Below are 24,804 nucleotides of genomic sequence, written 5' to 3'. Positions count from 1 at the left end.
AAACTAAAGCCTGTCCATTTTCAAATGTTAAAAATGGTAAAGAAAAAATCTGGACTAAAATTTTTTGCATACATAAAAAATATCCCTATTCTTTTAATGATACAAATTGCGAAAAATGAGATGGTTTAATATTAAACATTTTATGATTCCTTAACACCATTTATTAACTGCTTTGATTGATTGTTCCTGGAATAGAAGAATGCCGAATGGTTGTTTAAAATGTATAATACACCTTAATTATAAAACAATAATAATTATATAGTTATGATTTAAATGTAATGTCAAAATTGACTATAAATAAATGAAACATTTCACGAGAAAATGTGTTTTTCTACAAATTGACACTTTTTTCATGGAAAAATAAAAATTCTTATCAATTTATGCGAAAAAAAAACAGCTGGCAGTCCAATTTTTAACACTATTTTTATTTCAATTTTTCATTGTAAACTCGCAGTAATTACTGCAATATTATTTCTTTTAAAAGCAATAATATCAATTTTATAGATTTATTTCACATTACTACGAAGTACTAATAATAATTGTGGTCGATTCGATTAAACATATCAAATTCTTAAATTAGCCTAGCATTTTTTTTCTTAATTAACATCTAACAGCTACTATAATTACTATACAGCTATCTATAATTTACCTTACTTACAGTGTAATTAAAGCGACAGTATTGAGTTTTTGCCTGTCTTCTGGTAAAGTATATTCAATAAGAATTTTGTTGCGCTTGTAGCTGCGGACACTCGGTTTATGCACAAAGCGATATCATAATGAGCTTCCTGTTGTAAGTTAAAAAAAATAATATGAAGTCTGACCAATTGTGTTTAACGTCTTCTTTCATTCATTTCCAGTGGAGGCAGATCATCTAAAACATTCAAACCCAAAAAGAACATACCAGAGGGTACACATCAGTACGACTTAATGAAGCACGCAGCTGCTACGCTTGGTTCAGGCAATTTGAGATTAGCCGTCTTGTTACCAGAAGGCGAAGATCTCAATGAATGGGTAGCTGTCAACAGTGAGTTTTTATCTTATAAAAACATTTTTTATATAAAATACATTTATTTATTATTTATATTTTTATATGATATGAGTTGGCTCAACAGCTTTTTGTAATGGAAATATTTTATTACTTGTTTTTTATTTTGTACTACGATAGATATTTTTATTGCTTTAAAAATTAGGTATGACCCATAATTAATAACTATTAGTAACATACCTTTTTTGTGATAGTTAGTGGTATACTTAAATGATTTTTATATTTAATAAAGCAAAGGTAGTTTTAGTAAAATAAATCGGTAATAAAATATCAAAATGTGTTAAATAACGTTAGACTGGTTGATTAAACAAATAACGCTACGCCACGCCATATCCCTACTTCCAAATTTTAGTACATTGAAAATATTGATTTCACTGAATTTACTTGTACAAACGAAAATATGTCGTGTAATTTATTTTCAAATATCTAAAAAAATAAGTGATGTTCTTAATAGCAAACAATTAGTAAACCACTTGTTGATCAGTTTGGTTTTAAATTATACACAACTTGCATTAATATTACTTATTCTGTTTTAGCTGTTGATTTTTTCAACCAAATTAACATGCTTTATGGTACAATTACCGAATTTTGCACAGAGGAAAGTTGTTCTATAATGTCTGCTGGGCCCAAGTATGAATATCATTGGGCAGACGGTTTGACAGTGAAAAAACCAATTAAATGTTCAGCACCAAAGTATATTGATTACCTAATGACATGGGTTCAAGACCAACTAGACGATGAAACATTATTTCCATCAAAAATTGGAGTTCCTTTTCCTAAGAATTTCTTATCGATTGCAAAAACAATACTTAAACGGTTATTCAGGGTGTATGCACATATATATCATACTCATTTTGATTCAATTGTATCCTTGGGAGAAGAAGCACATCTTAATACATCTTTTAAACATTTTATTTACTTTGTACAGGTCAGTACAAAACTATTTATAATATCTATTGATGTAATGATTTGATATAATTAAGACTTTTTTTAAAACTGTTATGTGTGTTTTACAGGAATTTGTGTTAATTGACAGAAGAGAATTGGCACCATTACAAGATTATATTGATAAATTAGCTGGTAGAGAAACTAGATAAGCGCCTAATAATGTGGTACTAATTGAATTACACAAGCGCCTGGTTGACAGCTTTAATTTTTCTGATGTGATAACTTATTTTTATATTTACTATAACATTCACATTTCAAATGAATAGAATTTTAGTCAAATGGCATTCATTATCTATATTTATATATAAATATTATATTATATATTTTTTATGTAAATTATCGTCATCTAAACAATCTAATAATTGACATTAAGCACTATACTTTTTCTACCAAAGATAAACACAAATAAGAATAGTCAACAGTTTTTCTACAATTTTTTATTTTTTTACAATTATTATTTTATGATAGAATTATTAATATACTTTACTATACACGTGTATTCATATTTTAGTATTTATACTGTTTGCCAGAATAGTAAGTGCAATAGAGAATGCCGATTAGCTAATAATTTAAATTCTCTATTCAGTATGCATAACAAGGTGTTGTTTACATTGCTCTTTATATGTTGATGCTAACATACAAGCTTCTTACACAAATTCATTAATTATTATGATTCATAATGGTGCACATGTGATAATATATAAAAACTAAATGTAAGCAATTTTTTTTTTTGTAAATTAGTTCCTATTAAGTCAAGGCAATGTACAAAGGTTATTTTTGATTAAATTATAGTCACAACTAGCCAATAACATAAACATATTTTATAAATTGTTTATTAACTCAAAAGTTCCAATATATATTAAATAATTAGTCTAACGAATTAAAAAAAAAAATTAATTTAGTATTTCTTTTGATAATATTACAAACATTTTGAAAGAGGATTCTATACTAGAAAAGTTACTAGCCAATTTCTATTATTTTCATTTTGATAAAAATATATCTTTTGAAAGTAACTGTTGTTTTATACTTGTATTTCTAGTGACTAAACAAATTTTATTCATATTTCAAAGGCATTACAAATCTTGGCTTAAAAGTCTTACGCACCCAAAAAACAACATATTTTAAAAATGTGTTTGAATACTCAAAGTTGAGTAACTATAGGAATAGTGGCAATTTCTTTTCACTGGATAACTTTTTGGCCAGTAAACTGCCACCTACAGTTTTAACGTGTGAATTTTTAAATGCACAATTTTTATATAGCAAAATATTTCACTATGTCGTTATCATACATTTTTTACTAAAACAAAAAAAGTTTATAAACTCAAATTAAATGAGTATTAATCAACATTCAAAACTACATAATATAATAAAAATGATAATAACAATCATTGCATATTTCATGCAATATAATAACATAATGTATTTCAATGATATTTTTGAAAGAGGAATTTTTCATTCAGCCAATACTAGAATACTAGAGTTGTTAACTGAAATTATTTTCAGCTTAACCTTGGTCTTAGGTGCTAATATATTACTGTTATTTTTAATATAAAAATTATAATATTCAAGTTTTTATATTATTATTAAAAAAAATAACACTATAGATACTTATTACTACGTTATATTACTATGCCGTGTGAATTTAGTTTTTCTCTAACGATTTGATGTGCATCGGCATTAATATTTGTAAATTCTTTGTATGTAAACTGCAATAATAAAAAAAAATGATTAATATTGTGAATAAATATACACATAAACTAGAAATCCTTACTATGATTGGTTCATATCCAATCTTCTTTAGTTGTCGAAGTTTACATAATGTCAATCCAGTAGGCTCTGTACTGTTTAAAAGTAGAGCGTTTCGCCCAAGTGACACAACAGCAAACCATTTGCCTAAACTAGGTGGTTTCGTAAAATCATGAAACACAGTCTTATTTTTCATTGTTTTTGGAATGATTATTGGTTGTCCTTCTTCATTAATACAGAATAACATATCTATCGTAAAAAAACAAAGTTAGTAAAAAATCGTATAAAATATTTTCCTCAAAATTTAATATTTTAAGCGATCCTTAAATATCACCATTATTAGTATATTCTTTTTATTTTAGATAACTTTTAAAATTACAAACCTGGTTTTGAATGATGTGGTAATGGATAACATATGTGTAAAAATGATTCGTCGATAAACAAACAAATTAGTTCTCTATGAAGTTTCAAGATAAATTTATCGGTGTAAGTAAGTCTATTGGAATTGTCCGAGGTAGGTATATGCCAAGCTAAATGCTATAACACATCAAAAGAGTTATAAAGTGGGTATAAAAATAAATAAATCAGTTAAAAGATGTTTTTGACTTGTGCAAATACTGCCATGTGCTAAAACTTTAGCAAATGGCAATTACAAATGATAAAACATCTTTTATGATTTTATGAAATAAAAAATACCGAAAACGGTGGCATTTTCTTTTTAAAATCTCAAATAAATGTTGTATACCAAATTTTCATTTTTTCAAGGTAATAGTTTGTATTTTTTGATTTTATATGCATATTTGTTTTATTTTTAATTATAAATATTGGAGACCTAAAGACATTGTTTTTGGACAGTATTTATCAAAAGGAAGCTAGAGCACAATTAGCTACCTTATCCTAGTAATTTGACGTTATATTGTTACTGTAAATCTAAACCTCTTCAAATTAGTTTTTTTTTCTATTGAAAGCATCTAAGTTTGATGACGGTTATATTCTGGGTATAATCCTATTCAGAATGATCTTAACTTATTTTTCATAATTTTGAGAACTAGTCCCTTTCTAGTAAATGCTGTCCAAACAAGCTAGGTTTTACTTGTTAGTTGAAAAATGATAAAAAGTATCATGTTGTTTAGTAACTTTTAAACATACATTGTTGCAAGATTCCGTTAGTTTATCTGGTAAAAATGGTCCTGTATAGTCAGGACATTCTATTAGAAGACTGTTGCTCAAGCTTAGCACATCACGAGTAATATTAAACCTGTTGAGTTTTTTACCTGGAAAAGGAAATTGATAAAACATATATACATACAATTGATAAATTTTAATAAATTGGTAAAATATAAAAAAAATTAACACATGAAGAGTTAATAACATTTTCTAATCATTATATACTTACCAAAGCATTTGTGTAAAAATTCAACACTTAGTGCTTTTGAAATACAATCATATGGATATACATTATTTGTTGCTAGGTATGATAGCGTAAAAACATACGGTCTACAATAATTATCAATTTCTGTTTCCCTGTTATTTCGAAGTTCCTTAACCACAACATCAAATATACAAGGGTTTGTTTTTGGATTATGATTCAACATTGTCAAAGCTAATGTAACTCTTTCTAAATCCTAAAAAAAAAAACAACAAAGTTATGTTTAATATTATTTCTGCTGCACATATAATGAACTCTTGTGGGTAATAGAATTATATACATAGGTGCAATTTCAATTTTTAACTCGGGGGGGCTGGACATTTTTAAAAAAAATATATATATAAGTAAATATATTTTTGTATTTTAAAATTGTACGCATAACCTAATTTTTTTGGTGGGGCTATGTCTAGCATTGGGGGGGCTAAGCCCACCCTAGCCCCCCGTATTTGCGCCTATGATTATATAACATACCTTAATGCGAGTTTTCGATACTTCATTGACTAATCTTTGTGAAACTTTGTTTAATAGTTCATCGTGCTTCATTAATAAATTAGTACCCAACAATGCCATATGAACACAACATAGTAGATTAACATAATCAATTTGGTCTACTAAAACATTCATAAGCTTGCGCATTGAAATATGATTTATGGGCTTTGAACAATACCTAAAAATCTACAAGTGTAAAATTGGATCTATAAATATTATAAAATAAGATATAGCTTAATTTACCTTCAAAAACGCAGCTAATTCTACACTGTTTATCTGCGACATGTTTGACAAAACAGATGAATACATTTTTTCAATTATATCAGGATTACGAATAGGAGTTTGAGTTTTAAAAAAACCCAAAGCTATTATACCAAGTTCTTTTACATTAAAGTCATCGAAATATGAATTCAATTCATGTTCAATGTCATACATTGGTAATGTAGAAATAAATTTTCTACTTGTGTTAGCATAAAACATCATTTGGACCAGTTGTTTTGGAGTCAATCTGAAAAAAACAATAACTAGAGTCAAATATTGTGATAAACATTTTACATGCAAACATCATGGAAATCTAAAATGATACATACTCAGATGATATGTAAGACTTATATTCATGGATTGAAATTTTTCATAGGTATACAATTTAATATATTTATATTTAATATTAATGTATAATACATAAATTTCATGTTTACCTTGAAGGTCTTCGACCAAGTTTACGAACACCCAACCATACAAAATTACTTAATTTTGACATTCTTGCGTTATACCAATGATCCATAAACAATAAAGTTTTATTTAGGGACCAATTTTTGTATCTTTCTATACACTGTTTATCAAAAACTGACCAGAATTTAAAATATAATGGTACTTTAGCACTACATATATTCCACAATGGAAGAACTTTAAGAAAATTCAACAACTGGTCATCAGACATTTGTGGAGCAACTGCTATTAATCGCTCTCTAAGTTTTTCAAACATTTCATCTATCAAATAAAATTGTCTACCCGATGCGTAAATGCTTATCTTTTGAAAATCGTCACAAATTTCGTCTACTGATCTTATTCTATGATCTTGAGTGATTAAAATATGAAACTGTTCATCAGTAACTAAAGGCCAATTTTTTCTCTCCTGGGAATCCATCATAGTTTCACTGTACATAGGGTCGTTGGCCATGGTGTTATGTGCATTAACATTTTCATACCCCAGATACTTGGTAGATGGTTCTTGAAACGATACTACACACATTGGCCGGATTGTTCTACTACCGAAATGACTTGTAGGTTTAATAATTTTGCAATTCAACAACAAAACACGACCCAGAGTCGAGACATAATTAAGGGCTCGACTCATTTTAGTGTGTACTTATAAGTTATGTAGGTAATATTTATAAATATAGAATACTAAATTACGTGTACTTTGTAATATTTTTAAATTCACATTTTTAAATAAAAATATTGGAACTATGAAATTCAGTTATCACAACACCGGACACACATGACTTACGAGTTACGGTCACAGATCAAATCTATGGTTACTGTACTGATAAGTGTTAACACTGCAGATAATAAAAGTGGTAAAGTGATAAGCCATATAAATATAGAGTGGGGCTGTGGGAGCCGGGAGGAAGGAGTAGCCCACTATGGAGATTGAAGAATTTGCCTATGCTATAGGTCCCTGCGTCAAAATAAAAAATGTGTTTAAAATACTTCACATAAATATACCTCCCATTTTTAGTTTTGTGTCAATAATAATATTTTAATAGTGATAGGGTGATTGTAAATAAATGTAAAAACTGTTTAAATTATATTATGTTCGACAATAATTGTCAATTCAAAAGGCTTTTAAGTTTTAAGGTGATTCGATACCGGCCGTTTTTTTCAGTCAAAACACATCATATTTTGTCCATCGCACAGGCCGAACCAGTAATCCGATAAGTAACATGAAAACAGATTTGAACTCTTTATGAAGTTTACTTTAGATCCTACAAGGCACTTTTTTCAATTATTAATTTTAACCCTTTACAAGTTTGATTTTAAAATTTGAAATTTTATAAAATGTTCAAACGTTTCTTATTCATAGTAAGAAAAAGAAATCAAAAAAGTACCTCGTGGGATCCCAAGTAAACTTAATAACGAGTTCAAATCTGTTTTCAGATTACTAATCGGATCACTGGTTCGGCCTGTGCGATTTAAAATAACATAATGTTCGTAATTAAATATTTATTGTAATATAATTTTTTATTTATTTTGCTAAAAAAATAAAAACATTATCCATATACAATACAAATGTATATACATCAAGGATATTATTAAGCCCATTCACCCCACTGAGGAAAACCTCGTAAAAGTAAAATATGTTTTTGTAAAAAAAAAGCCTGTATTCGTTATAAAAGTTGAAAAAAAATTAAATATCCAAATAAATCTCCTTTTTTTATGTTAATATAATATACGAGTACATATCCAAATTTTAGCAATGTTAAGTTTCTGTGAAAATTGCCTATACAATGCACCTTAATAAATGCTAGTGTAGAGTTCCATAAAGACAATAGAATTATTATGTATTACAGTTGGGAAAAAAATAACTGGTGATTTCCGTGTAGGTATACATCATATTTGTACAGTTTATTAGTATCATATTAATATAAAAACTTCATTTCATAATTCGATAGTCGATACCGACCATTTTTAAGGAGTTTTGTAAAGGCAATATTTAAGAAAAATGTGGTTTCAATAAAATTTCGACCATCTCAATTAATTTACCGATATATCTGTATAAGCTTCATGGTATTATTTTTAATATAAATAATTTTGTCTATGAGTAAAAGCAATTTCAGTTAATATAATAGTACATATTTTGTCCATCGCACAGGCCGAACCAGTGAACCGACTAGTAATCTGAAAACAGATTTGACTCGCTTCTACGTGTGTTTCTCCATCGACTGGTGCGAGCCGCGAGGTAGGAAACTTAAGAAATTTGAAACCTGAAGAATTGGCATTTGATTGGTGAATTTTTATTAATTTTAGTTTCCTTGATATTACTTCAATATGTGATAACAATTCCCGCGCATTCTTTGTTGGCCAATATCAACAGCTGACAGTTGTACTCCAGTGACAACTGACAAGTCTCAACAAATTTTTACTTATGATTGTTTTACCTGTGGTTTTACATTACTCTTTAGTCTGTGATAAATGATAATTTAATTTATTTACTAATTAGTAGGTATACGAGTATAGGTTACTATACGGTACACCGGGTACACTGTAATTTTTTAAGTCGTGTAACATACTCTCATTAACGTGTGTAATTACTAAACAAATACAATTTTAATGCAAGAATTTGAACGTCTGTTGAGTCATTAATATTAATATATCGGTGGTTATCACCGCTATATTCGACATTTTTTTTTAAAATAAATTCTATGTTATTGACGAGTTTTATAATTAAATATTTTTCATAATAATTCATTACATCCAAAAATTATCATATTTTTTTTACCAACCAGGTGTCATTAAAATTTTGGTTTTTAACATTTTGTACATTTCATCACAATATAAGGTACATTTATTAAAAAAAATTTTTAAGTTACATTTTGTTAATTACTTGCTATTTTATTTTTACTAAAAATAATAAATATTGCTGCTTATACTTTATTGTTTACTTTGTGTTAGTCGTTGGGCACTTAAGAGATAATCACCAAATATCTACTTAAAATACAAATTAAGGAATAAGTGACTTAGCTATTAGCATCATTATGTATTATACATTTAGTAGGTGTTTTAATTTTGAGTCTACAGTCTCAGAATGCAGTATATATATTAAAAATAATGAAATAAAATTCAACAACAATAAGATATAGTTCCTATTTAATGTCTGAGAAGTATAATAGTAATATTGTATATTTTTAAATACTTTATTTATGAATTATATGGAAATTTAATACACTTTATACTATTTGTCAGTTTAGTATTTAATTGAATGAAATTTGGGTATTTTAATTAAATTTAAATTAATTTCTTCAAAAAACAGTAATTATTAGCAAAATAAATTATTAATCCTTTATTTATGTAGGTGTATAGTATGGAACGGTACATAATGAATGCGTACTATTATATTAAGAATTTGAAACAGACCTATATTTTGATAGGTTATTTCTGGGTAATTTTTTATAACTTAGTTGTATTGCTTAGGTATATTTTGTGTATGTCTAATTTAGTATTATCTATCAAGTTATATATATTTAAATATGTCTATTTAGTATTGTGTAATTTATATGTATATTTTGTTTTTTAAAATTATTTTTAGATGAGTAATTTGGCAACTACATTATTGACACCAACAAGACGTTCTACTCGTATTAAATCGGTTGATGAATCAACTCCTAAAAAATCATTAAGGTCAAACAAAAACATTGATTATTTATTAGAATTGGACATTGATGGTTGCAAAATTATACCTCAACAAAGTCCAAAATCTATGGTATATAAAGTAAAATATCTTAAAAATTGAAATTGTTTTGTTTCCTTATTAGTGTATATTTTTTTTAACTTTAAAAATTAGATACAGTCATATAGGTAATATAGGTATTAAATGTACTGTCACCATGAATTATTTCTTAGCTTAAAAACAGATATTAATTTGTATTATAATTTAAAATTAAATGACACTATTAAAACATTTATGTAAAATGTAATATGGTATCTACTTGAATGTTTCTCTACTAATATAATTTAATTATAAAATATAGACCGTTATAAAAACTTAAATTTACTTTTTCTGAGAATTTACTAGTTATAAAAATATCCTTTCATTTGTTTTCTGTCAATTTAACATTTGTTAGCATAATAAATTATTAATACAAATTTTACTCAGCACAAAAGTAAACAATTTAATGTACTCATTTCAGATATATAAACAACATTTTTTTAGAAAAAACTATTAAAATGATTTAGTATTATGTAGATATTTTAAATTCATAATCATAGGAGATAACTGCCAAATTGTCCTAATACAATTTGTCTCCTGCTTTGTAGTTTGATTACAAGTATAATTTATTTATTGTCTTTATGGACTAATTAGTTCAATGTATTTTTTTACCTATAAACAACACTTAATAGCATTCACAATATTTTTTCTTAGAAAATAAAAACCAAAACTCCAACAGAAAATTTAGATAAAAATGAGGAAAATACAAGAAAAATCAATCAGATAATTCAATTAGTATGCATTAAAATATATTTTTCCTGTTAGTAAAAGTATAAAAGATAATTGAAATTATTTCTTTATTTTCAGAAAGAATTAAAATTAAATATAAAACGTATTGATGAAACAAACTACATTTCTATTTTGTCACCCAGTGCATTTAAAGTAAGTACAGTTGTAATCATTTATTATGTCATCTGGGTCTACACCTTTCATCTTTTTAGTTATATATTAATTTATTATTGTCCTTAATATAAATATAATTGTAACATTTGCTTTTATCTCAGTATTATTGGCCTGTAAAAAGTATGAGTAAAATCAAAATAATAGGTACACATTAATTTTTTTTTTTTAAATTAGCATTTCTGTTTTGCATTTGAAAATGTTAATACTGAATTGGATATGCTATATTAAATTATACTAATATGTAAAATATGTGTATTATTTAGACAAATCCAAACTCTCAAGAAAACAAAGTACCTGAAAGGGAAAATAATTCGGCTACTCCAAAAGTATGTATTTTTATTAATTTTAATAATTACATTACTATTATACAACAAAAAAAAACTATGGTTTTATTAATAATAAAAATAATAATGCTTTTTTTAAAAATTAATTTTATAGAGAAATATGAGAAAGTCTACAAAGTGGAATTTACGAAAAGAAAACAATGTTAATGACTTAATAGATAGAATTTTAGATGATGTTGATGGAGAAGATGACATTGCCGATGATAATATTTTTCAAACTCCCAAAGTATATTTTACTTACTTTTATAAGATATTGTTTATAGAATTATTTCAACGACCTAACTGATTTATAATTTTTTATTAGAAAAGTTCACGTAAAAAATCTGTAAGTTCATGTAATAAACTGGATTCGTTGACTCCCATTACTCCAGTAAGCTATAATATATAATGCTACAATGGGTTTCTAAGTATAATATTTGATTTGCTGTTTTTACAGAAACGTGTGAGAAAATCGGTCACACGATTTGGTGACACCGTGGATTTAGACCATTTAGATATTGATGAAAAAACTCCGGATAGTGTAAGTTACAAGTATACATTTTTTATTACTTTAGTAAACAATAATTTAGTATAAATGGTTTTTTTTAATTATCAATGTAATTGATTTCATTATAAATTTGTTTTTATTATCGTTAGAAACAAAAACGTAGAAAGAATATTACGGAGCTAACAGCCGACAGTGATGATGACAAGGATTTTGAAGTTGATATTTGGAAAACGCCTGTGAATGTTAGTAATTAATAGTAATTTATAAATGTGTACAGTAGCACTCAAATGTCTTTAACAGAGGGTTTTCCACATGCAAGTAGTACCAGTGTAGTATAATACTATAGTGTCTGGTGTACATTTTTTTATTGGTCGCGAGGCAATTTTTTTTTTGTTGGAAATAAAAATGGGGAAGATATAAATTCAAATAATAAGTTAGTTTTAGCAGCTTTTGTGTACAACTGTATTTAAGAGGACGCCACACACGCCATTTTTTCTTGTGAACACAAGGGACATAGATTAGCTAGCAACCTGTAAACATTACTAAGTTAAATAATCTCCTAACATATTATACAAACTGATGTTGGCAGGACGCAGTGCCATAGCAAAGAGAGGCACAAAGAGCAAGTTTGCCTCGTTACCAAAATAGTTTTGATTATATAATATCACGAGTGGCTAACTTTAGACTATCTTGACTTAAATCTTGAATTTTAAAATTATTGAAAATAACTTAAAAGAAATAAAGTAGTTAAAATTTTTTAAAAAAAAAATGTACAAAATATTTTCTACTAGTATTTCGGGAAAGTTGTACAAAATAGGCTGATTTTTAAATAAAAATTATTAAGAGGACGTTATACCATTTAAAAATAATCGTAAAAAAGGGGTTTACAGTAAAGTTTGTAGGTCAAAGAGTATTAGTCATAGACCGTTAAAAAGAGGAGAACTTTAACAAGGTTCTCTCGTTGGTTTTTATGGAAAACTTTAATTTTACCTTTAATACAAGTACTTAAAATTTTTTAAAAAATGTCAGAATTAAAATATAAATTGTAAATGTTGGGTTCATAATATCAAAAAAGCTGACGAAATAACCTAGATAAAGTTCTTATTATTTTAAATATGTAAAAAAAAAAAATGATCTACGATTGTTATTTAGTTGATTAGAGAGAATATGCGTAGCAAGTTTAGATGACTTTTTTTTTTTTAAATCGCTGTCAAGGATGCTGTGAGATTTTGAAAAATAAATAAACTACCAAAAAAGAATCAAGATTACTTAACTAATAATCAAACATCATAGTTTAGCCTTAAAATTACAATTTTACAATAAATTGCCTATACCTAACTCCTTAATAAATAGGGGGTATAACGTCATCTTAATGAAAGCTGTAATAGAATAATAAAAAAATTAACCATCAATAAAGTATCCTAATCACTCGTATAAATGTACAAAATAGTTTTGGCTGTAAAGGTTTTTAAAAAAAATTGCTTACTCCCATGCCATAAAATGTTATATCTGTGGTGTCCTCTTTATTTGTATTATTATTTTTCTTTAAACCTTACTTATTTTAAATCATAAGCTATTATCTTCTTCATTATAGAAACGTTTGCGACAGTCTATGACACCTACTACTCGTTCTGGTTCAAAATCATGCAGACGAATTCTACAAGATATACCAGAATATGATTTGATTTCAACTCCTAAAACTCCAAAAAAAACTCCGAAAGTAAAATGATTATTGACTAAATTTAGAAATGTATTTACACAATTAAAAATTATGGTTGTATTTTTCATTAGGCTCATGTAAAGTCATTGATAGCGTCAGCCAGCAAGAGATTAGATAGCGGTGCAAAAGTTCCTTGTAGTCCCTTGGAAAAAGCTAGAGCAAATTTACATTTGCATGCAGCTCCAAAACATTTACCATGCAGAGAAACTGAATTCAAATCTATCCGTTCGTTTTTAGCTAGAAAAATAAGTGATGAATTAACTGGGTAAAATCTAATAAACTATAAATTCACTCAATGCAAAAAAATATATTAATTTTGTTTATACAGGAGTATGTATATAAGTGGAGTACCCGGTACTGGTAAAACTGCAACAGTCAAAAGAGTGATAGATTCATTAAATACTGATTTGATGATGAAACACTCGTTCAAGGTAATTGTGATATATAATAAAACAATCATAATAAGATGTAACTTTTAATTAATTTCCCCCAAGTTTGGTGGAATATGTCAATAAATTTATTTTTATTTGTTAATCATGAACATTATTTAAAATTATAGTTTATTGAAATCAATGGTTTGCGATTGGCTAATCCACATCAAGCATTTTCAGTAATTTGGAAAGAATTAACTGACCAAACGGTTTCTACAGCTCGAGCGCAAGCTCTACTTAATGATTATTTTTCTGGTAAACAAGCCAGAGAAGTATCGACTATCTTATTGGTTGATGAGGTGACACTATAATTGATATTCAATAAGGAATTTATTTTTCATAAATCAACTTTCTTCATCTAGGTTGATCATATATGCAATAGAAAACAAGATGTTGTGTATAATATACTTGATTGGCCTACACGAATGGGCTCTAAGGTGGTTGTAATTACCATCGCTAACACAATGGATTTACCTGAAAGAGTTTTAAGAGGTTGTGTGACTAGTAGAATGGTAAATATAAAATTGGTTGCTCATTAAATGCAACAGTTTTGTATAAATATATTAGTTGTATTAAACTATATCTTATTTATTGTATTTTAAGTTTTATTCAATGCTCAAAGTGTATTGCTATATTTTTTATGATGTATAACTTTATTTTTAGGGATTAACAAGATTAGTATTTAAACCTTACACATTCCAGCAATTACAAGAAATAATAATGAATAGATTAGTTGGTAATTCGTCATTTGATCCTGATGCAGTACAATTAGTTTCCAGGTTAGATTTATTCTATTTTATGAATTTTAAGTATTCTCGTAATGATAATATTATTTTTTAAATTATACCATATTAAACTCTTTTAATGTATTTTATTTCTAGAAAAGTAGCAGCTGTGTCTGGTGATGCTAGACGAGCTTTAGACATATGCCGACGAGCTATAGATTTAGTTAATAGTGAAGATGGGTCTCAGATGATATCAATTAGTCATGTTAATAAAGTATTGAATTCAATACTCTCTGGTCTACGTGTAACCGCTATTAAGTAAATATGTATTCTCTGGATCATTTTTAAGTTGAATGTTTACGATTGGGCAATCAAAACTAGATTTTTCAAAAATGTCTGGTTCTGATTTCCAGGCAATGGCTGAGTGGTGCTACTTACTGTCAGTTTGTTTAGTCGCGATTATAATTTTTTTACTTGAGATAAAATATTAATTTTTTATAATTATAGTTCAAACTAGTTAATAACCAAAATGTTGGTACCTTATTTAAAAAATTTAAAACTTCAACGACTTGATTAATGATTGACTATTATTTATCAAATTAGATTAATAATTATTTTTATATTGTAGGTATTGTAGTCTCTTTGAACAATATTTTCTTAGAGCACTTCGAGATGAAACAACCAGAACGGGTGTTGATCATAGTACAATTGATTCTGTTTATATTCAAATGAAAAATATTTGTCTGCTTGAAGGTGAATATTTAATTACAAAAAATGCAATATTATACATAGCATTATAATAGATAAGCCAATTTTTAATTATTGTTCTGTTGTAAAATTAGGCGAAGAATTACCCAACGACCAACAAGTGATAATGATGGCTTATAGGTTAAGAGATAACGGTTTAATTTTTCTCGAAAAGAAACGTTGGGACATTTTTAGGAAAGTTTCACTCAATGTCAGCCCAGAAGACATAAGTTATGCTTTAGATAAGTATAACCAATAACAGAACATTTTATAGATGATATTTTTTATGTGATTTGCCTCAAACTTTATATAGTATTTTCTTTTTATACAATCTTTTTTGTTTATGTATTGTAATATTCAGTTTTTGAATCAAACTTTTTAATGCATTTTTTAAACGACCGACTGATTTTTTTTTGTGACACTATTTAGTATTAAATTAAAAATATAGAAGTTATTGCACAATGCATGTTATAACTTTTAAAAATTGGTTGAAATTTTATAATCAAATATTGATTTCATTCCTTAGTATATTTGAATTAAATACATTTATTTTTATTGTTTTTTTTTAAATTATTTTTAAGATGTTTTTAACTTATAACAGAAATAGGGCGATTACATTAATTATGTTTTAGTTTATTCTGAATAAATAGAAAATACTTATATGTATTGGCAAAGTTGTTATTATTTTTTTTTTTTAAAAGAGACATTCACATTTATCAAATTATTTTTGTTTTTATTATTCATCTGGAGGAATAAATGCCATATTACGTTTAGCTTCTCTTTTAATTTTCGCTTCCTTTTGTTTATCTTCCTTGACTTTTCTTTTCCTTTTTTGCCTTTCTTCTTCTTTGAGAAAGTATTCACCAGACTCGAGCATTTTATCTATTTTACTTTCAGTTGGCGCAGGTGGGAATGGAGTGTATGGTTTCTTAGCTTTTTTCGAGGATTTCTTTTTAGGCACATTCTTGGGTTTGAAATTTGGCAAAAATCTATCCCAATTTTCATTTTTTAACTTGGGATTTCTTTCGAGTTCACGTTTAATCATTAAAGCTTTAATGTTATAAATTGGATGAACATTTTTCATTGTCTCCATTACTATACGTCTCACCTAGAACATTTTGAATAGATAATACAATATTTAATAATAAATAAAAACAACAAATTTCTACATACTTGTTGAAGACCTTTATAAGGCCCAAGAGCTGCTACAGTTTGTCCTTGGACAAGTACATAACAATTGGTTAATAATTCTATTGACTTAAGAGTACATCCTCCTGGCCCGATAAGCCGTTGTCTTCTTTTAACAAACTTGTCACGATTTCTAACTAGAGAACCAATTTTTATAATATCGGCTGCCATGTCATCTTGCATAACACGCACAGCATGCTCGTAAGGAACACTCCGTGACAAGAGTTTTATTAAATCTCGAGCTTTCAAAATTGACGCAGGGTCCCATGTCTTACGTGTTGTACGAACTGTCATACTTCCTTCCAATAAGTCAAGGTCGGCTTTAATATTGTATTTAGATAAGGCATTTTGAACAAGTGGCCAGCATTCCTTTAAATAAGCTTCTCGGTATTTAGGAAACAATGTGGCAAATGAACTTTCTTCTAAGAGCCCATGGGGATTATCTTCAGGGCGAAACTCGGGAACTTCAGTTTTCCAGGCGTTTTCCATTGGAGATTTTTATACTGAAAACATTAAGCGACTATTGTAAAGTTTGTCGGTGTCTAAGTTTTCATTTCTCAAAATTAAAGTCTAAAAGCATGCACTACAAATAAATGAAGCTTACCTAAGGACTGGAATAAATTACAAAATACAAATATTTTCATCGGTTTCATTCTCTATTAACGTCAATATTATTGTCAAACGACTCAGAACTTTGTAATGGAAAACAAACTGTTAAAGAAACGCGCATGGAGTACTCTGAACTCTCTGCTGTTATCAGTATGATAAGATTTTGATACATAACCAAAAAAATTGTATGGAAAAAAAAATAATGCCTTCTCTCCGCTGGTAGCGCTACGCTTCTGGTTCTCCATATTCTTTGCCTTATCATAAATGTTTCATGACTTATTCTTTTGGTGGCCGATCTAAACAAATTCATTTTCACACAACACGTGTTCGATTTTGACAATTTGTCTTGATTTTGGTCGATTTATTTACCAACTTCCAATTATTCAAAATGGGTTTCGCTAACGTATGGTATTCGCATCCAAGACGCTACGGCCAAGGTTCCCGTTACTGGTAAGTCGCACGATTTGCTTAAATTAAAATTGTCCACATAGGTCAAAAGGCAGTCTAAGTAAAATGATAATGTGAAAACTTCTTTTATTGTATTGTACTAGATAATTGTATTAATTTTGACTATTTATGTTTTAGTCGGGCGTGCACCAACAAGCATGGTCTGATCAGGAAGTATGGAATCAACCTTTGTCGTCAGTGTTTCCGTGAATACGCCAACGACATCGGCTTCAAAAAAGTAAGTGGATATTACCGTTGATTAATGCCGGGTTGCATAAACGTTTAATGAATCAATAAATGGTTAAGGGTTCCTTATAATTAATTTAGTGGCCCGTGATTAGTCTTATTAGTTTTATTAATTCTTTATGCAACTCGACATAAGTATACTATAAGATGAATGGAACGCCTGCTTATGGATTTGAGGCTCCATTTTTGGATTTCATATTTGTTTAAACGCATTGAAATTTAGAATTGTATTGCCAGTTTTTAACATAAGCGTTGCCCGTTGTTACGGTGCAGTTTGGCGAGAGGGTCACATCCACATTCTAGATATTTAGTCTTCAATTTCATATTTTGCGTGTATAATTAACTATTAATTTAAATACTATATTATTATCATTCAATATTGGAAATATTTGTTTTTTTTTTCAGATGGACTAGACACACTTATTTTCACTTGACTATCTACATTGAACATTGTAATACGTATGACACAATACATTTATTGTCTTAATTTTTGTTTATATTATTTAAGTCAAAATAAATGAAAATGAGTTGCATAAATAGTTGTTTTAATGTTTTGCTTATATAATTATATATGTGAGCAGCTATCTATTTTATTTTATTTAATAGTGCATAATATGGTAAAATAATATAATTTATATTGAGTTAACTTTTACAACCATGAGACGTATTTTCATGTTCCCAATTTGGTCCCATAGGGCATAGACTCGACAATATAACACAGACTAAGGACATTTAATTTCATAATATAGTCTGCTAAATAAGTTTTCATAATATATACCTATATAATTATTCCCTATTATTATAAATTTTCATGTCTCAGAATAACCATGGTTATAGGCTTATTAGTCTCGGTCGTCAACATGGTCAATGGGTTTGAACTTAACCTTAAAATAAATGTAACTTGTTGATAACGTTATTTGAGGTTATGTATCAAACTTTTTAGTGATAATGATTTTGGAATTGGATGTTAAATGTTAATATTTTTGAAAAATTAACCTCCCAAGTTGGTCTTTTGAGTTGTAGACTTTATACTGTACTTGATAGTGGTGAAATACTTTATTTTAAAACTATTTTAGTATAAGACAATGTATTGATTAATCGTTGATCTTGCGAAAGCTTCTTTAAATAGCTGACAATCATTAGTCCTCGACAAAAACATGGAAATGAACAGGAAAGAAATTATTTCGTTAGTCATTCGTATGACGTTAATGTCTACTTGTGCATATTTTGGTACGAAATGGTTATTGGGTCAGATCGATCCAACCAGCCAGCAGAAGAAAAAGTCCAAGCAAACGGTAAACAGTTAAAGCTAAAAAAAATTCTTTACTTAACCAGGAGGTAAAGTCGTTTTGAAGTTAGCCTTACAGCCAGGTCCAATTCGAAATGTTGTGTTTTTATCTATTTTACTATCTATTTTTTAATTTTTTATTTTAATACTCATGGTTGTAAGGCTAATTTAGAATTTGTTCACATTTTTTTTCTCATTAGTATACAAATATTAATATTAATTCTGCATAAATAAAATTATTTCCCTTTCATCCATCATAAATATGTTTTAGGCTCTTAGTAAATTAAAAAGTCTTGGTTTGGAACAAGTTAAAAATGTAAGTATGTCATATGATCATTATATAAATAATCTTTAAACATAAAACATTTTTATACTATAGCTGACTGATCATGAGTTGATGATTGCCAGTCATCTTGTAAATCCATATGATATCACTGTTTCATGGAATAACATAGCTGGACTCAGTCAAGTAATAGACGAAATAAAAGAGACTGTGATATTTCCTGTTCAAAGAAAGGAATTGCTTAGGCATTCAGTATTAACCAAACCCCCCAAAGGTTCGACTGTTTTTAGATTTTATTAGTAAAAAGTTGATGCAGACTAGATAAGATATTTTAATTAGGAAAATTGAAGTAAATTGAAATTTAATTATGTGTACAAACATTTTATTTATTGCTGATTAATTTCTTAAAGGTCATTTGAAGTCAAATTTTCTTAACTAAAATATCTTTGTATATCTTCGTATTATCATGATATATAATGCATTATTAATTACATTAAGTAATGCATTTTAGGTGTTTTACTTCATGGGCCTCCTGGATGTGGGAAGACCATGATTGCTAAAGCAACTGCACGAGAAGCCGGTATGAATTTCTTGTACTTAGATGTCTCTTTATTGACTGATAAATGGTATGGTGAAAGTCAGAAATTAGCCGGAGCTGTTTTCAGTTTGGCTCAGAAATTGCAACCGTGTATCATATTCATTGATGAAATAGGTAAATATTCATTCAGTTTCTTGCACTATTTTATTCAAAGGTTATTAATAAATAATTTTAATATTCAAATTTTTTAGGTATAACAAAAAATTGTATAGATGTGTACACTAAAATGGAGTTAGGTTTTTTGTTGTACTTAATCATTCACTAACTTCATCATTAACTTTGTCATTTATTTAATAGTCCAAAATAGATAAATCTGTTTAAAAAACATAGTTGTTGGTTTAATTTTTAAGCGCATTATTATTATTATTAGTTATTAAATATTAATGAAAGAATATAACATGAGCCATGTAGTGAGAATAAAATGGTGCCAAACATTTGTTGGACAGACTGTAAATTTTGATTCCTTCCAGGTTGTGTTATAGAGCTTGACCATCGCTTCTAATGTAATTTATTACATACATTTGACCTAATGTTTATAAATATGTTTAAAATATAATTTCAGGCTATTTCATTTTATTAATACGGTCAATAATAAGTACCTAAATTAAAGAAGAAAGAGTATAAATGGGATTAGGTTAAAAAGTGTTTTGCTAAAATAAAAAAGAACAATTAAAAATTAGAAGTGGGTAGTTGAAAATATTTACACCTATTTGAATTTTTGTTAAAGATTGATTGTCCGAGTCTTTTTGTAGTGAAGTTAGTAACTATTGGAAGATACTATTAAATAAATTCACCTCTTCTCTTCTACTAAAATATTCTTTATATTTATCATTAAATTTGAGACCAACAACAAAAATGTGAAAAAAACGGCCCACTGTATATGGTCTCGCTGTATAGGCCTTGACCAATCATCCTGTTGGGACCAATTTAAGACTATTTTTACAATAAAAAATATTAAAAGTATTATACATTTGTTTTTTTTTTTTAGATTCGTTTCTGAGATCTAGAACACAAAACGATCATGAAGCAACAGCTATGATGAAGGCCCAATTTATGATGTTATGGGATGGTTTGTCAACAGATCCTGAGTGCACAGTTATAGTCATGGGAGCTACAAACAGGCCTAGAGATTTGGACCCTGCCATACTTAGGCGCATGCCTGCCACTTTTCAAATATCTTTACCGGTAATAGTATTAGTTTTGTTCATATGATTAGTATGTAAAGTGGCATAGAAAAAAAACATCTTAATCTGCACAGATAAAGGTGCACACTAATAGGTAGCTGAGTACTAAAGTACCACCATTTTTTTTTAATACTGTACCTATTTTATATTTTATTAGTTTACACCGGTAATTGGTTTTTAATCAGTTAGTGGTGTAATCTTGGAGGTGTAAGATGATGCACTTGCATCTCAGACTTCCAGACCAACTCGAGTTTGCACCAGCTAAAATATTACAAGAATATGCTTACGTTATCAGCTGTGGCTAATTAAACGTATATTATAGAATTATCTGTAAAGACCTTATGCGCATAGCACAAGTGTTTTTTTTATATATGGCGTTTGAAAATTGTACACAACATGTAAGCGTATGACACACGCTTTTGTCACAAACTATATGCTAGGCTTTTCGGTCTCAAATTTGTAAGCGACATTTGTATCGCTATGTGTAAAACCAGTCTAAAAGTTTTACAGACTAAATGAACAATCTTAAAACAAAACGAATAATTCCCAATTTTAATTAATTTCATTTGTGTACACTTAGAACAAGGAATTTTTTATTTAAATACCACATAATTATGTGATAAAAATGAGTTAATAGAAAATATACATTTTGTTTATTGTTTTAAATAACAATTTCGGTAAAACATTATGCATTAGGAGGGCGAGTGACCATTGCTGTAGTAGCAGCCAAAACTCTTGCAATGATCTTAGCCAGATGATGATGATGTTTTAAATAATAAATCATTTGGAATAATTTCAAAATTTCATTCTTGAACAATTATAATTAATTTATTGTTATTGTTAATTTAAGGATGAACAACAAAGGAAAGAAATACTTAATTTAGTTTTAAGCTCCGAAGAGTTCGAGGATGATGTAGATCTACATAACTTAGCTATAGAGACGAGCGGTTTTTCAGGTTCAGATCTTCAAGAGATGTGCCGCATTGCCTCGTTGTTACGTATTAAAGATTTGATTAAAGCAGAAGAACTACAAAGACGGTAATAAAAATTAATATATTATTATATTATCTTTATAAATTTGAATTACACTATTGTTGACTATAATGTTTGTACATTTTTAGTCCAGAGGTTATTAGGGCTCAAATGCAAAGCAGATTCGTTGGTGAGTGTTCCAGTGATCAATCTAATCCAAATTTGTTGAGACCTATTAGTATGGATGATTTGGTTGCATCTGTAGCTAAGATGAAGGCTTCAAAAGTTGTCACTACCACGCAATCTAGATTTTAGTGAATTAATACATAACGAAGCAATTAGTAGTTGGGTAAAATGACCTGTTTAAAATGTTTTGTCATCAGTACATTGGGTATTGGTTTAGATGTAAAAAAGGCTGATGTTTATAACTTTTTTAACCCCAATAAGATGATTTTTAATCAGATATTGTTGCTGTTGAATTAACTTATAGCTTGCAAATTGATTGGGCAAAAAAAACACAAAATCCTTTTGTTTATGTCTTTAAGAATATAAGTTAGTTTGTGTTCAGATTTATGTACGATATACGAGCTTACCACCATTATAATTAATAAAAACATCAGTTTTTATTTTTTCCTATTAAAATTATTATTTAGAGTAACTTTGACTTGAATAATTATCTTATTAAACTATAGTAAAAAAATAAGAACATTTTTATGATTAAATGGAAGTATACTTCTTTGGGGTATGAATGTTTGGCTGCTTGGTTTTATTCCTTACAATTTAACTATAACTTAAATTGTGACTTATTGTTTTATTTTTCATAAATAATTGAAAATCTTTGTAAAAAAAAAATTGGTTAAAAATTGTTGTAATTGATTTTTTTGTTTTTCAAATTATAGTTTGTAAATATTAATTAATCGCAATGCACTTACTTGTCTTTGTGGATATATTTTCTAAAATATTCAATATTTGTTGATTATTTGTTAGCGTATTTTTATTTTGTACAAGATAATAAACAAAATTGTATTGTAATCATATTTATAGAATTTATTTTTAAAAAAAACAGCCATTACAATTTTAAACATGTAATTGATAATAGTAATAAAAAAAAAAAGAGATCAAAAATATATATATGTATAACGATAATACTCAAGTAATGTAAGTAAATATTTTGTATACACTAACATCTATAGCTGTTAACACAATATGTATAAACTGATGTGTTATACATTGTTACCTCTTATATAGATAGTCAATATTATGTTTGTTAAAACTAATTAAAATAGTAGCAATACCTATAGATAGATTATTTGTTGTTTTTTTTTTCATGGATTGTAATAGAAAAATCAAAATACACATTTCTTGTTTTTTTTATTTTACATTAGTCATTGTGTAGTAATTTAAAATATAATATATGCAGAAATAAATAAACAAAAAAAAGACACATTTTTAAACCTTTAATACTATGATAAACAAAAAAAATATTTATAAGAACGAGGTATAGTTAAAGATACCATGCATAATGATCTCGTGCATTTTGGATAGGTATATTTTTGATAACCTGTTGGATATATTTTGTCTTTTCTCCCGAAGTTATCGGTTTACAGTGTATTTAATTTAATTATAGCTACAAAACATAATTACAACTTTAAAAAGAGTGTTAAAAATAATTATACATATTTATATTGAACATTAGTTTTGTACTGATCTTGTCATGTTTAATCAAAAAAGAAAATGGCAAGTTAAGATTATAATCGACTTAAAAAAAAGTACCAGTTCGAATCAATAGAATTGCTCAAAACCTAAATACAATCTAAGGCTGTCTCGAACTACCAACAGCGTTTATTATTTAGAAAGAGTATACAATATTAAAAACAATTTATTTACTTTTTTAGATAAATGTATTTTCTGCATGATTTCTTTTTTAAAAATATCCGAATCAAATAAATCATGACTTGCGGTATACCGTTTTCGTTATGTTCTTTCGTAGGTGAAATCGCATTTAAAGATAAACGAACCAACTAAGTGGACGTGACTTATGTTTTCATGAAAGCAAATTGAGAACATCAATAAATAATTGACAGAATGTCAACTCGAATAAACGAACAATTGTTTGCAGCCAACGATAAGCAAAAAATAAAACGTTATCTTGGGAAATAATAATGACATTGGATAACATCACATAAATATTGAATTTAGTTTTGTTCAAAATTACAAAATCAAATTAATAAATATTTTTACTTTTTGAGAGGCTTACAATTTGTTTTTAAAGTTTTCAGTCAACCCAGTGGTTTTAATTGTACCTATTTTTTACAAATTATTTAGTATATACCTACTTGTGTTAGGTTTATTAATAACATTTAATTTCTAACTTTGCACTAACGGGTTGACTATAATGCTACTCTAAGCAAAATCGTACACATAATATTATGTAGCATTTTAAGTATGATTGAAGAAACACGCGTTTAATTTGACGTTATATCTTA

The 24,804-nt window shown here is 27.6% G+C and overlaps 6 protein-coding genes across 7 annotated transcripts; 4 read left to right on the top strand and 2 right to left on the bottom strand.

Moving 5' to 3' along the window:
- The first annotated feature begins 430 nt into the window (after positions 1 to 430).
- LOC126838082 (MOB kinase activator-like 1) lies at positions 431 to 2,333 on the top strand. The gene is made up of 4 exons (XM_050572194.1): positions 431 to 790; positions 858 to 1,024; positions 1,582 to 1,973; positions 2,062 to 2,333. Exons 1-4 carry the CDS (start codon positions 777 to 779, stop codon positions 2,140 to 2,142), a joined length of 654 nt encoding a protein of 217 aa, XP_050428151.1. The 5' UTR covers positions 431 to 776; the 3' UTR covers positions 2,143 to 2,333.
- A 1,169-nt stretch (positions 2,334 to 3,502) lies between these two features.
- On the bottom strand, positions 3,503 to 7,168 carry LOC126838074 (FAST kinase domain-containing protein 5, mitochondrial). Its single transcript, XM_050572183.1, has 8 exons — positions 6,356 to 7,168; positions 5,901 to 6,165; positions 5,640 to 5,843; positions 5,136 to 5,364; positions 4,889 to 5,013; positions 4,123 to 4,276; positions 3,765 to 3,988; positions 3,503 to 3,699 (listed from the first exon to the last, which is right to left on the bottom strand). Exons 1-8 carry the CDS (start codon positions 7,012 to 7,014, stop codon positions 3,613 to 3,615), a joined length of 1,947 nt encoding a protein of 648 aa, XP_050428140.1. The 5' UTR covers positions 7,015 to 7,168; the 3' UTR covers positions 3,503 to 3,612.
- Positions 7,169 to 8,761: 1,593 nt separating this feature from the next.
- On the top strand, positions 8,762 to 16,124 carry LOC126838073 (origin recognition complex subunit 1). Of its 2 annotated transcripts, XM_050572180.1 has the most exons (18): positions 8,762 to 9,219; positions 9,967 to 10,140; positions 10,801 to 10,881; positions 10,954 to 11,028; positions 11,313 to 11,375; positions 11,488 to 11,619; positions 11,698 to 11,763; positions 11,830 to 11,913; positions 12,030 to 12,122; positions 13,475 to 13,600; positions 13,672 to 13,865; positions 13,929 to 14,031; positions 14,160 to 14,330; positions 14,394 to 14,543; positions 14,695 to 14,810; positions 14,913 to 15,074; positions 15,385 to 15,509; positions 15,599 to 16,123. In XM_050572180.1, the coding sequence occupies exons 2-18, from the start codon at positions 9,967 to 9,969 to the stop codon at positions 15,760 to 15,762; spliced, it is 2,079 nt and encodes a 692-aa protein (XP_050428137.1). In that variant the 5' UTR covers positions 8,762 to 9,219; the 3' UTR covers positions 15,763 to 16,123. The 2 variants fall into 2 exon arrangements, with proteins under 2 accessions (XP_050428137.1, XP_050428138.1); XM_050572181.1 differs by lacking the exon at positions 10,801 to 10,881 and having other exon boundaries at positions 15,599 to 16,124.
- On the bottom strand, positions 16,116 to 17,448 carry LOC126838081 (KRR1 small subunit processome component homolog). The gene is made up of 3 exons (XM_050572193.1): positions 17,296 to 17,448; positions 16,677 to 17,194; positions 16,116 to 16,611 (listed from the first exon to the last, which is right to left on the bottom strand). Exons 2-3 carry the CDS (start codon positions 17,178 to 17,180, stop codon positions 16,240 to 16,242), a joined length of 876 nt encoding a protein of 291 aa, XP_050428150.1. The 5' UTR covers positions 17,181 to 17,194; positions 17,296 to 17,448; the 3' UTR covers positions 16,116 to 16,239.
- A 116-nt stretch (positions 17,449 to 17,564) lies between these two features.
- Positions 17,565 to 18,530, top strand: LOC126838084 (40S ribosomal protein S29). The gene is made up of 3 exons (XM_050572196.1): positions 17,565 to 17,750; positions 17,886 to 17,985; positions 18,399 to 18,530. The coding sequence occupies exons 1-3, from the start codon at positions 17,689 to 17,691 to the stop codon at positions 18,405 to 18,407; spliced, it is 171 nt and encodes a 56-aa protein (XP_050428153.1). The 5' UTR covers positions 17,565 to 17,688; the 3' UTR covers positions 18,408 to 18,530.
- A 405-nt stretch (positions 18,531 to 18,935) lies between these two features.
- LOC126838079 (outer mitochondrial transmembrane helix translocase) lies at positions 18,936 to 23,402 on the top strand. The gene is made up of 7 exons (XM_050572191.1): positions 18,936 to 19,288; positions 19,553 to 19,597; positions 19,661 to 19,838; positions 20,076 to 20,276; positions 21,151 to 21,347; positions 22,197 to 22,384; positions 22,468 to 23,402. Exons 1-7 carry the CDS (start codon positions 19,151 to 19,153, stop codon positions 22,631 to 22,633), a joined length of 1,113 nt encoding a protein of 370 aa, XP_050428148.1. The 5' UTR covers positions 18,936 to 19,150; the 3' UTR covers positions 22,634 to 23,402.
- Positions 23,403 to 24,804: the final 1,402 nt, after the last annotated feature.

This window comes from Adelges cooleyi, unplaced genomic scaffold (assembly GCF_023614345.1).
Source record: "Adelges cooleyi isolate 19-005CV unplaced genomic scaffold, UGA_ACOO_1.1 ACOO_flye_CR_arks_rails_tigmint_CR_PRNA_30, whole genome shotgun sequence".
NCBI classification, from domain to species: domain Eukaryota; kingdom Metazoa; phylum Arthropoda; class Insecta; order Hemiptera; family Adelgidae; genus Adelges; species Adelges cooleyi.
Note: the sequence above shows the minus strand (reverse complement) of the source record. Positions and strands in the feature narration are given on the sequence as shown.